General features: G+C 42.6%; 1 protein-coding gene across 1 annotated transcript in view; it reads right to left on the bottom strand.

Annotated features, from left to right (window-relative positions):
• The window catches only part of rnf144aa (ring finger protein 144aa), a 29,075-nt gene that overhangs the window by 10,514 nt on the left and 5,162 nt on the right, over positions 1 to 13,399 (bottom strand). Inside the window, exons 2-4 of the mRNA XM_070841825.1 lie at positions 2,329 to 2,479; positions 1,081 to 1,185; positions 35 to 95 (exon numbers count right to left, since the gene is read on the bottom strand). Coding sequence (XP_070697926.1) covers positions 35 to 95; positions 1,081 to 1,185; positions 2,329 to 2,463 — 301 coding nt within the window. The 5' untranslated portion in view covers positions 2,464 to 2,479. The remainder of the gene's footprint in view (positions 1 to 34; positions 96 to 1,080; positions 1,186 to 2,328; positions 2,480 to 13,399) is intronic.

The raw sequence follows: 13,399 nt of genomic DNA on the forward strand, positions 1-13,399 counted from the left end.
CCACTGAGAAACTCTGGAGACAACACTGACTCACCCCTTTCAAACTGAAGCTTTTTGTATCTCTGCATCATCTCCGTGGCCACCATGCACTCAATCTACGGGGAGAGAGGAGAAGAGAGGTGGGAGGGAAATAAGCAGGTCATTGCGCATATTTATAGACAGAAGCTGCATGGAGCAATTACACATTCAGTATGTGAATATCATTTGGAGAACAATGTCAAATCCAAATTTCGACAAGATCTTAACTCGCCACTTGCTTACCAATTGCGGCAGTTCGCGCAATTTTCAGAGAGCGAGAATCCAGTTGCCAGAATGTATTCGAGGCGCATACGCAGGCCCACTCAAGGTTAAATGTAGTCATTTAATGGGCAATGAAATGAGCATTCAGGCTTTGTAAAAGAGCAGTCAGTTACAAGGTGAAGGCATTGTTGTCAGAGCATGCAGGGATGAGGCATGTTCTGTCTGACTGACAGGAGTAACTAGGGTTCCTAAAAGGGCCGGTGACACTGATTGATTAGAAACATAAGGCCGTGGTGTGCTGAACCATGCTGTGCCTGCGGGCCTCTGAGACCTAGTGAGAGAGAGAGTTAGAGTGGCCCATCAACCAAACAGCCCGGAGGATGAGGAAGGCTTTGCCCTCAGATTGACCTCTGCTAGGAAGGCAGGCATGCTCATTATAACGGCATAAACACAACTGGCAGGTGGAGCACAGTGGTGAGTAAAGCCGGAGCTTTGAGGGAGCGTGGAGGTGTTAAACTGACTGTAGAAATGTTAATTTCATCAGCTCGTACTTTTTATGTGGAGGGAAAAAGAGCAGCATGGTAGGAGGTTTGTGACATGGAAAAAAAAAATGCCCTGCAGGTAGAACACATGACATGCTACATTTTCATGTATATACAGTAGCTTCTTGTCCAGGCAAAAATTATGTACACTACTGGGTAAAATGAAAACTGACTGCTAAGATGTATGTGACATTATTTGATATATCCTTGGGCTCATGGACATGTCTAATAGCGTCTCTGAGGAGCAGTAGGGATTGTTCTGATATTCAGTCAAACTAAAAATTCCTTTTATCAATACCTCATTCTCCTGCAAGTGTCCTCTTTTGGGACAGGCAGAGTCCGGACAGCTAATTGCAGTTTCAAGGCCTTCTTTAATCAGGAGCTCCACGTACTGCTTCAGGCACTGAGGAGAAGCAGACAGACAGACAGACAAGTACAACATTGTCCCAGTTCAATATTCAGTCAGTCAGTTAGATGAGAAAAGAAAAACAAACAGAGCACGAGGCAGCAAAGCTGGTAAACAAACACTGGCCACTGAGTCTCTCTTGATCGCTAGCTTTGTCGCCTCAGAGACAGTATTAGATGTAAAACTGCAGGAAAAACTGGAAACTAAAAGCTGCACAGATTCATATTTTCATACTAACAATAGATCAGATCCATCTGTAATGTGACGAACCTGCCACAATTATTCTGACTGTGGTTCAGCTCAGCTCTACTTTAAGAGACTTTAAGCTTCTTCAACCCCTAAAGCTTCATTTCACTCGTATAGTTCCTCTGTTACAGTTGTAGTTCAGAGTTACAGTTCAGGTTAGAATAAAAAAAGAAAAGAGACAAGACCAAAAGGAGACTGAACTTTAGATAGTCGACTGTTTGCTAAAATGTTCAATTTTATGAGGTGATAATGTGTCAGTGTTGTGTTTTCAAGTTGTTCTGCTGTCCTCGGGTAGTTTTATTTATCTTGCCGCACTGTGTATTTCGTTTTCGGTTTTCTTAAACAATTTAAATGCTCAACTATAAAAGAGGAAACATCGGAATTAAATATTAAATGGCTGATAAAGAAGATATCGGGCAGTCTTTGTATTTACATAGTGGCCGACATCTGTGGAATAAACTGTACTAAGTGAGCGTTGGTAGTTACTGACGCCACCCAGACTGTGTTCTAGGAAGTCTATTTTTAGTGGTCATTCTTGGCTATTGTTTCCTCATCTCTGGACTAGATTGGTAAAGATCTGACAGCCAGTGGGTGTTACTGTTCATCTGTCCCAGCCTGTTCCCACGGCTCCAGTGTTACACAAGAGCAATGCGAGATCTGTAATAGATCCTGTGGTCATTGCTGATTTTATTACAGTAAAACTCTTATTAAGTTAGCATGCGTCTGAAGATCAATTTACTTTGATGCAGAGATGCTTGCACTGCATGTAACACTAATTCTGTCTACTTCAGCACTTTGCATTGTTGGTGAAGCCCAGCTTTTTGTTTTCCCTCAGTATCCTTCAATAAAAAAAGTCTTCTTAAGTCATCGTTATGCAGGAAACTTGTTGCTCACCAGTGTACAGAAGACACATTGGCACTGTGTGATGGTGGTCATCTGCTCCAGAGGGAACTCTCCAAGGCACAGCTTACAGGAGACCAGGGGATCCACGGCCAGCTCCCAGGTGGGACGGTACCGCGCCGTGGTCATCTTCACCGCCACGGAGCTGAAACGGACGAGAAAGAGAGGAGGAAGAGTTAATGAAGCCAAATGCAGCATGAAGTAAAGAATGAATAATGCTCACAATCGTGCTCGTGACAAAAGGACATTTTCAAAGTGAGAATATTTGCAGCTCAGTTTTGTTTGTGTCCGTCTGCATAATGAGTCCAAGACTTGTTTGTTGTGACACAATGGGCATGACAGTATGAGCACAGACTGAAAATGCTTCTTCAGGGGGCGCGCACACACACACACACACACACACACACACACACACACACACACACACACACACACAGCTCTCTGCCTAAATGGCCCTTGTCAGCTGTGTTCTTTTTTCTTCCACACTTCATGCTTTATGGCAGTGAAAAAATAAAATACAGTTCATAAGCTCCTGAAAGTCCTCTCAGCTCCTTGTGAAATGTTCACTTGAGATGATTTTTTTTTTTTTTTTTTTCTTATTCAATGCGCGTCATATTTTGTGAGAGTCAGGGAGGGTTATTTTAGGCTGTCTCGCCTCACACTCTCTCCTTCCCTCTGCAGCTGAGAGCAAAGAGCACCCACTCGGCTGTTTACAGGAAGTGGTCCCGCGCACACAACGTCAACAGCATCAAGCTCTCCCCGTGCTGCTTAGCAACCGGCTGAGGGAGGATTTTGGTGATGGGAGGTGGGTATGGACGGGAGGGAGAGAGGCATGGCAGAGGAGAAGAGGCAGGGGGAGATTATGGTTTGGCTTCACTGGTCATGGTATAGTCTGCCTTAATGTGCAGCCGCCTGCTCGCGGACATATGGGACGGCGAGTGGGAGGGGACAGGGTTGAAGAGTTCACATGATCGCTCAGTGGACTTTGGTGCCGTCTACATGTGCTACCCGGAGAGGGGAGAGAAAAAGAGACAAGAGAGTGCGTTGTGGTTTAGCAGAGATATGATCTCACTTCACACCGCCCCTCTGAACAACACATTCCATCTTTTAAGGAGGAGGAGGAGGAAAACCTCAGGCTGCTGCACCCACCATGGATCAAATTCATTAGGGTGCTAGGTGGACACAAACCACAGATGATACCTGCTAGAGCAATAAGATAAAAACGAGACAGAGACTAATCTGTTGTGGTCATGAGGCAAAACCATAGAGTCATGTGATGTGCTGCAGCCTTTGGTGCAAGGAGGATGTATGTCTCTACTTAATTTCTTTTATTTCATATCTTGTTACTCGTCTGTCCCCAGGTAAAAAATAATTGGGTCTGCTATGAATACGAACATCTCAGTTCCCTTAATGCTGCTCAGTGGCGCAAGGAGAAAAGAAAGAGGAAGATACCCAAAGGATACATGAGACCATCCTATGTGGAAGTCTATTATTAGAAAGACACTCCACTCCATTGGAAATCTGTGAGTGATTGATTGGACACTGCAGCTGCTGAGTGCACCACTACACTCCAGTCCACTGCAGTTTTGTCAAAATACAAGCAAGAGACAGAAGACATGGCAGCAGAAATGTAGGTGTCATAAGATTTCTTTCCTGAAACCAGATGGCATCCTCTTTTCACAGCCTTAGCATGCACCTTAGCACAGTCATGGAGATTAATAGTACATTGGCTGAAGATGTTCTAGTAAGTAAAAGAAATAAATCACTCTCATTGTTCGTGCAATGAGTGTGTTCTTTCACCAATAAACCCATTTTGATTTACAGCAAGTGTCGTTTTCCTGTTTAGTCACGGCGAAGTGATCAATTATGTTGGGCGGAAACATCATCATTTAAATGTTTTTCCTAAAAACTATTCCAGTACATAATGAGACAGCATCATCATATTTAGTTTATTTAGTGATGAATTTACAAGAGGAGGAAAAAATGTGCAAGTATGCGTGAATAACTCCAGATGCAAATGTAAAAAAAGGCAATTCACAGGAAGGGAAATGCTTGTGGAAAAGTGACGACATGTTATTATCTGTGAAAACAAAAGCTCTAAGATACCAAGATGGCGCAGAGCAGCTACAAGCCCATTCTCAGGTGATCCAGCTGTGCACCTGTTATCAGTATGTGATGTCCATTCAGATGACGCCTGACCAGAAAAAAAAAAAAAAAAAGTGTTTCATTGGATAAAATCTGATTGCCTCAAGTCTTCCTCCTTCGCACCTCCTCATCGTGTCTTACGTAGGAGGACCGAGGAGGAAATTGCACAGTGAGGGAAAAAAAAAAAAATAGAGATGCACCTCATGTCTGACTCACTCAACCCATCTGGCATTCATCCATCTATCCACCATCCATCACACTGACCAGAAAGCACTGAGCGATGCGGAAGCTCTATTATGTAGGTGCTGAACTCTTCTCCACAAGCTTAAATGGCAATTTGTTATCAGGATGGAGCCAAGGACTTACAAACATGACCCTCAGGGGAGTGAGCAGGAAGGCAAAAAACAATACATGAAAGACGACTTCACAACTGAAGTAATTCATTCACAATTGGAAATGCAGCTGCACGGGTGAGCCTCGTTTTAAAGCAGCTTTAAAGCAGGTCTGACGGTCAAAGAAACATAACACGAGTTCCAAAGAGGCAAAGGCAAAAGTAAAAGGTTACAGGAGCATCAGTCAAACACTTGAAAATGATTTAATGCAGCAATAGAAACCATCTTGCAAATTTGAATGCTATTATTCTGCCAACGTGGACAAACTTCACAGGCAAAGAGGAGGAAGTTGCAAGTTAAAGTTCAATTACAGAACTGTGACAGACACTGGACGGGACGTGTGCTTAACAGTAAATACTGAGGCCTGGGGAGCGATATCAACACCTCTGTGGTAGAGACTGAAAAAAACTGTTCAGCAAGTGACTTGATTGACAGCCGATCAAAGAGGACTGAAATTAGTCTGTTTCTTTATCCGTCTCCTTGTCTGAGCTACTGAGCCCCATTAGCCCTGTGGCAAAAACCTGACAGTAAAAAGTAACTCATCCTGCACAGAGGAGGACTTTCCAATGCGTTTGAATCCGTTTCTCTTCTCCCAGACTTTATACTGGCCATGCAAGTACTGACAGACTGGCTCGATGGGGACAAATGAAATTGTTTTATAAGGATGGCCTGAGGAGAGGAGAGGGTGGGAGAGGGAAAGAGCGTCTAAGGGAAAATTAGAAAAAGTGGTGCAATGCCATCCCTCTGCTGCATTATTAACTAGATGGTCCATTATCACTGAGAAACACACACACAAACACATATACAGTATATTCCAAGCGATGTGACTGTGCACGCAGGACACAATTCGTCTGACAAGGTCAGGTCAGAGAGCTGGAAATCAATAAAGCTGGAGTTAGAAGCAAGTCAGGAGTCAAACACTCATTCTGAGCGGTGGTCACTATGTGTCAGTCATCAGTCTAAAGGGGCTCCACTCCACACACAGTTTAACTGGCTGCAGCAGCATTCGTGAGGTAATGACACCATATCCGACACACACACACACACCCCATTGCATAAGAGGGGTGGATGTGGTCACAGAAGAGCAATTGATGCAAACTTCTCTGGAGAGCTAGAAGCAAATAAGGGATTTCTTGCTGCAGTATAAGTATCATCCATTAAAGTTTTTATTCATCTGCACAGCATGTTGTGTAAAATAAGTCGCTTGCAGTGCAGAAAACATAGACGGGCAGACAGTAGCACGCAGCAAACTTAGTTTTAGCCCTTCACCTCATCTCACTAAATGTCCTCACTCCAGTGATGTCAACATTTAACTGCTACTTACAAGACACAATATATCCGCATTTTTGTCTCATTATGTTGTGGAAATAACCGTTTATTGCCTCCATATGTCCTCATTTTCAAAGCAGGCCTGATCAAATTGATGGTTAACATGCTGCTCTCACATTAAACACTACTTGACAACCACACCCGCCTTTAATGGGTTAAGTGCAGATATTGCATAATAAAGTTAATTTCTTTTTAATGTTTGTATAAGCCAGAAACTTTGGCAAAATAAAATTCAAGCCATTGTTTAGGATTTTATTTAATACAGTGGCCTTGGTGTTTTTGCTGTTACTGAGACCGGCCCTGCTCTGCTTTCATATAAACGCTGCTTCCTGCCGTATAAAAAAAAAAAACATTTAAATGCAATTCTCACCTGATTAGACTCAGGCAGAGATGTGAGAGCACATTTTCATGCGCTACAGCATGAAGCCTCGCACTGCATAGCAATGCAGACTTTACATTCATGAGGAACTTAAGTCAACCAAGTGCTCTCAGTGCACCAGTGTGTGCAATCTATCTCATCATTTGCTCCTGGAGAGATGAAAAATGAGAGAGAGAGGGAAAAGACGGGAAAACAATCATTCAGTTCTCCATTTCTCCCTGGGTTGACAGTGTTAACTGTGTGTAATTATATAATGTCCCATCAAAGCATTGCATAAGACTCTATTTATACACCTCACCTATGGCTGATGTGAAAGAAAGCTGCCAACGACTGTTCGCCGATATGAGAGTGGTAGCAACCCCCACATTTTTCTCACTCATTCTCTTGCACACACATATTCACGAATGAACATTCTTTCGCCGAGCACACAAAGCCGTCCTTCAGCTGATTTACAAGAATGTGCTGTCAACCAGTTCGCCAAGAGGGAGACGGTGCGATGACGGACAAAAACTGAAGGCCACGCTGTGTTCGGCTGGGATGAGGACTGAGACCATGCTGATGATATTCTACCTGAAGTCTGGGGACAAGCGAGCACAGTAGATGTTCAATTGTGTCATTACTTGCTGCAGCAGAATTAATGTAGTGAGAAGCATGATATGATACAAGCTGACTCAGACAAACTTTGTTCCGACTGGCCTTATCAGCGAAACCTTATCCAAACTCAAGTTTACTCTTGTCAACATTTCTGTGTGGCAAACTGCAACAATTATTTGCTATTGTCTCACTGGACTGGCAGCTGTAATTGCATTCCACAAACACATGTGTTTGCAAAGCATGCAATTTAATTTGGATTTCAAATAAAGTAAAAAACCAAAAATAAAAAGAAATTCAGATAGGCCTGTCTGCACGTGGTCTGAGTGAGCACAGTGATCCTGCCGCCTGCTCCTCCCTCCCCTGTTCTTTCCTCCCTAAACAGGCCAGCCTCGCTCTTCATGGCCAATTAGTGGGGCCTTTAAGTTTAATTTCTGTCATATCATCTCTGTGTCCACTGCAGCAGAGAAACGGAGAGAGGCCGAGTAAAAAGAGAGAGGACTGTGGCCAATGCTGTCCATTTTCCAGACTCCCTTGGCTTACCTTTACTGCCTGCGATTACTTCTTGTCAGCTTGTTGTGAAAGCTCCCACTGGGCAATGGAACAAACAGAGCAGATCACAGAGAAAACACACACACACACACACAGAGAGTCAGGCACATGTGCATGCAGACAAACATGGATCTTAAAATTATCCTGTAGATAGACAGAAGCACGCTGCAGAGACGTCAATGTTAAATAGGCTTTTGATTGTAGGGGAAGCACTCAGTCATTGAATAAATGCAATTTTTTCAGCGTAATTGATCATCTGCTACCAATAAATTGATTAGAGTATTTTGCAGCACAACGCAAATAAACAAGTCAATTATCAGAGTGATTAAAAACAAAATTAAACAACGCTATCATGCGGAAGTTCTGATCCTTTTCCACTCTGCTTATTCGCCGACAAATGACTGAACGTTTCAATTTAAAACATTCAAAACGGCAATTTGTACAACTTACGGCGTAGATGACATTAATCAAAGATGAGTGGTTGAAAATAATAATTGTCACTTGAAAACAAAGCCAAAGCAATTCTTATGTTCACAAAAAAGGCCGCAGCCTACAAATATGAAGCAGATAAATATGATGCGCTGCCCTGATAGTAATTCACTCAATGCTTTTCAAAACCCGGTCTGAGAGCTGTTCATTTTGAAGCAAATAATTATAGAACTGTGCCTCATTGCATTTAGAAGGTGTTCCTATTATTACAACATTAGACAGCAACTTTTGCACAACACTATTATTATTAAATCCTCTGCATCTTACAGCGACCACTGTAGACTCTGCTGGTCCTCAGTCCTGCAAGAAGACAAATAATTTGCAGTGTTTTATCTTCTGATCAATGTCCCAGCACGATGATGTTAGCAACCTTAACCAGAGACAAAAACATAACCATATGTGTGAGTCCCCTCTCTTAAATATAGTCAAAAGGGTGCAAAAGGGTGTACAGCACATCACCTATGGTCAAATGCACCAACAGTACTTGAGGCGTCTTGCCTGGATAGTAATCGACATCCTCTGCATTATTCATGTTGTAATAAATGACTCCTTTAAAACAGTTGTGGAACTGCAAAACCAAGCAATGCACTTAATGCAACAACTGACAAAAATGAATAACAAGTCAGTAAAAACGTCTGCAGATTGACAACCCTCATTATATTCACATACTGTGTCTTCCATATGAATTATAACATTGGTGCTCTATTACAATAAAATCAATGTGGGACATATCACTGCTAGCATCTGCTGATGCAAAAATAACATTGATGAATGCTGCCAGCATCTATTTCCAGCATATTCATTGTAGGCAGAATGTAGGTCGTGGCTGTATATGGGCCATAGGTTGACGTAGATCATACGGTAGCGTCATGACCCATGGATGCCACACTGTGCTGCTCTCTTGATCAACAATCAACTAGCCCACATTCATAAGTGCACACACGGGGACTTTATTTTTGGACAGCTCACTCGCTGAATGTGAAAGGTGACGTGCCTTTGTGGAGGAGCAGCGGTCGGGGACAGTCGCCGTCTGTCCTTGACATGGAGGGGGGGGGGGTTGGGGTGCTGAGAGGGTAGCTAAGAGTGGTGATAGGCCTAGTTTTTCCATGCCCTCAGGAGTTACACAATCACCCAGATGTATTTTGGCATTGTGAGTGTTGTGCAGAAGCTGTGTGTGTGTGTGTGTGTGTGTGTGTGTGTGTGTGTCGTGGTGCCTAGCCAGTTAAAGTCCGTTTTTAGCAGTTTGGGCCACACTGGCACCGACAGTGGTCATGCCTGTGTATGTAGGGCAAAAAACCCGTAGTCTCATGTCTACTTGGTCTCTTGCCATTTTTCTGCTGCAATGCAAGCTAAATATCCTCCCTCTGAGCAGAGAACACTATTACTGCAAAAACTGTGATTCTTTTCAACTTAATTGCCAGTTCAGTTGGGCCTGTTGATAGTGACAGCAACGCTGAACAGGCAAGAGCAACAATTAAGTACTTTTTTTCCCCTCAGTAAATGTGTTTCCTCTAATGTAGCAAACGTAGTCTCATCCCTCTCCTCACAAACACTGCAACTACTCTCCATCATTAAGTAAAAGATAAATGTCAACATAATTATTTCAGGTGTATGCAGAACACATGGCATTCACAACAACACTGGGACAGAGAAGTATAGTGTGGCCTCTAGGATCAGTTTATATTCTTTGCAGTAATGTGGGTTTGCATGACAAGTGCAACACATGAGTGGAAATGTAAAACGTCAAAATGCCAGTTCAGGAGTTACAACGGTCATAATGTTTGCAGCAGTGTCAACAGGTGGAGGAAACTGTGAGCTCTGCAAACACGGCAAAGCTTTAGAAATCGCTGTCTGTCAGCAGAAATAACAATCTCACAGCCTTAATGCCACAGAAACCATACAGTTGCCCTGAGACAAAAGACAGAAACAAAGCAGAGCAAATACAGATGAGTGAGTTGGGACGAAAAAAAGAAAGAGGAAGGAAGGAAGATGTGGAAGTAAAAAAAAAAAAAAAAAAAGAGTGAAAAGGGGCAACAAAGTAAAAAGGGAAAACAGTAAGAAGAGAAACTCATTGGAAATTGTAATAAAAAAGGACTCCTTTTCACAACGCTGAAAGCCTCCTAAGCAGACCGTTAGGCAAATGAGCTGATGCTTTGGCGGCACTTAATGACCAACTCTAAATATTCATGAGATTCAGTAGCATTATAAGTGTTCTGTGTTTGTACCTTGAAGTTTTAAAGAGCCGACATTGAAGGGAAATTCAGCGCTTGCCAAAATGGACCATGCGTTTGACGACATTCATTGACTTGAAAGTTCCTAAAGCTCTTCTTCCAACTGTTAGATTTTTTTTAAAATTTTTTTTCCCCCAATTGAACGAGTTACTTTCCACTTCCCTGACAACTTTTCAGTACCTGGAGGAGAAGAGACGGCAAAGAAGACCCCCTGCCGTGCTGATCTCACGAGAAAGAAAGCACAGATAGACATACAGTGCAGCGTGCACACAGCAAAACATTCGGCCTGCTGGTTAAAGCAAGAGGCAATTCTTGCCCACAATGTCTTATTGTCCAGGGTGACATAGCCAGACTGTACAGACCGAGGATGACAGCATACAGTTCTCTGCAACACAAAGAGCTGTAAAGAACATAAAAACAAGATAAGACGGTTAGAAAAATGTCCTCATTTGAGACGGCGGCAAATGACATCACATCTTGCCAACTCCAGAGGTGCCTGAAAGAAGGCACTAAGCTGAGACAACAGGCTTGCTCTCCTCTCCAAAAAGCCATCTATGCTCATATTAGTGTTCCAGAAGCTAAGTGAAGACGACAGGCGTGCCACATTGAGCCCATTTCTATTGACAGATCCAGAGAGCCCGAGCAAAGGGTCGACTTTGCTGGCAATATGTTGTCACTCACTGCTCCACAGCTTCAGACATTATGTTTACATGCCCACTATAACCAGATTACAGTGAATAATCAGATTAAGCTCTCAGGTTGTTGTTGTGGATCTTCTGGCAATCTTGAATGTTACCTGTACTGTATTAATAGAAGCAAAAAGCTTACACACACCCAAATCCAGATTGGGGATTTTTTCTTTTTGTCCAACTTCATGAAACCTCTCGGCTCAGCTGGCTATAAACGTGTTTGGACTCATCTGCTCCCTTATGCATGTTCTCATGGGAAGTTACTTTCAGTTCGTCGTTAAAGCCAGTTATTCCCATCCATCCAGAATTCACTTTGTTCTTCTATCCAAAACAGAATCCAACAAAAAAAAAAACTGGCTCAACTCTCTGTTTCGAAACTCACTCGATTTATTTGGTTAATGTTGTTGGCTTAATTTCGATTATTTTATTGTAGTTTTTCTGCCAGGTTGTTTTTTTTTTTTAACTGTCAGCTTCATCTTTGAAGTGAGCCTCATTAGAATTCTTTGTGAAGTTCCACCCAAAACAAAATGTGAGAAGAACACTGCATTGAAATCCACTTGCTTGTTTATTAAAAAGGTGGCTGAATAGAGTTATTCAATGGACGGTTTTTCTCTCCAACGAAATCTCAATTTTCATCAGCACAGCAAACAAACACAAGGTCGCACCCACCGAGGGCAGCGGTTGAAAACCCAACAAGTAAGAGCTGTATTCACAGGCTGTCTGAAGGAGACGTAACTGGTAAACACTCTTCACAATTAGTTCTTTTCCGTTAAAGAAATGGTTGATTAAAGCCAATTAGAACATGCGGCAGCTTACAGACAACTTCTTATTAGAGCCATACAAACAAAAACAAAAAAAAAAGAGGATGAATAGGATATTTGCTGATCTTGAACTAATGTAATCTGTATTTCCATGACCCCATGCCACAATGCTATTTGCATATAGCAACACTGCATTTCAAAACACGTACTGCTCATAAATTCATGGCTAACATGCGTATTAAAATCTGGTGCTTTCTAAATCCCTTCCTTTATCTGACTAAAAAAAATGGATATTGCCTTTGCAGGTGACACCATTCTGTGTTTACACTGTTTTGTCAACCGAGCTAAGATGAATAAACTAATAATATGGTTTGTGTTCGAATAATGGAGGAATGTGTCATCAGATACTCTAACATGACAATGTAGCTGTATTATATGGAGGGAAAAGCTATAACAAACACAGACAATAAATGTTGGTAGGATCAATTATTTTGATAAATTCAGTTGTTAAAAAAATGGCATTATCGTCCTTTAATCATCAGCCAGCTGGTCTTACTGTGACTCATGTGACAAGCGCACATACACAGGCTCTTAAAGACGCTCTATCGGTTGACGTCACATAAAACACAGTGTTCGCACTCACGGCAATGAGCACATGAAACTGATTTCCTTTTACACGCCACGAGGACGTTCAGCATTCAGTGTTTGCTCTTCACGTTTAATGTACAGACGATAATAATAGATCCTTTGGGACTACATCAATAATAATCACACACATGCACACCCTTGGGACAAATCCACCACCATGCCACTGGGCAACACTAACTGTTATTTCGCATGTGTTGGCTATAAAGGAACTGTCTGCAATAAGTTTATACAGAAGCAAAAAAGTAAGAAAAACAGATAAAAATATGCCCCATTTCACCTGACTATAAAAAGTGATTGCACAGTACTGTACTGATCCAGACGTTTAAACAGAGTTATATCATCTCCACAGTTTTATTTCACTGAAATGACTATAATGAGAACACTACATAGCTAATGCTAAAGTAATGACTGTGACTGCTGCACGGTGAGGGCTGCCGTCGCTCCACTCCACAATGGAGTTTTCATGGTCACAGGAGGAGAGAGGCACTCCAACAGAGAGGCACTCAGAGCCTAATCTGCAGGGTAGGGTGACACTCTCACCAGCAGTGGGCTAAACAATTCACAAGCAATTTCATTAATCGCCGAGTTAGGGCCATGCAGAACCCCCCCCCCAAAAAGGGTACAGACTCAGGACTTGTCTAGTTTCACATGTCATCCCAGGATCTCATGCTTTAGCTTCTCCACGGCCGAGACGCTCCCGACACATCATCTTCCACAGAGGCCTTTCTAAATCTTAAACACCTCGACACAACGGCACAGTCTGTCTCTCGCTTTCTTTCTGCCCTCCAGCTCTCATGCTTGCCGTTGGTGAGCTGCTAACTTGTAAAGCAGACCCGGTCTCCGAGTCCCACTGCAGGAG

Source organism: Pempheris klunzingeri, chromosome 13 (genome assembly GCF_042242105.1).
Source record: "Pempheris klunzingeri isolate RE-2024b chromosome 13, fPemKlu1.hap1, whole genome shotgun sequence".
NCBI classification, from domain to species: Eukaryota; Metazoa; Chordata; class Actinopteri; order Acropomatiformes; family Pempheridae; genus Pempheris; species Pempheris klunzingeri.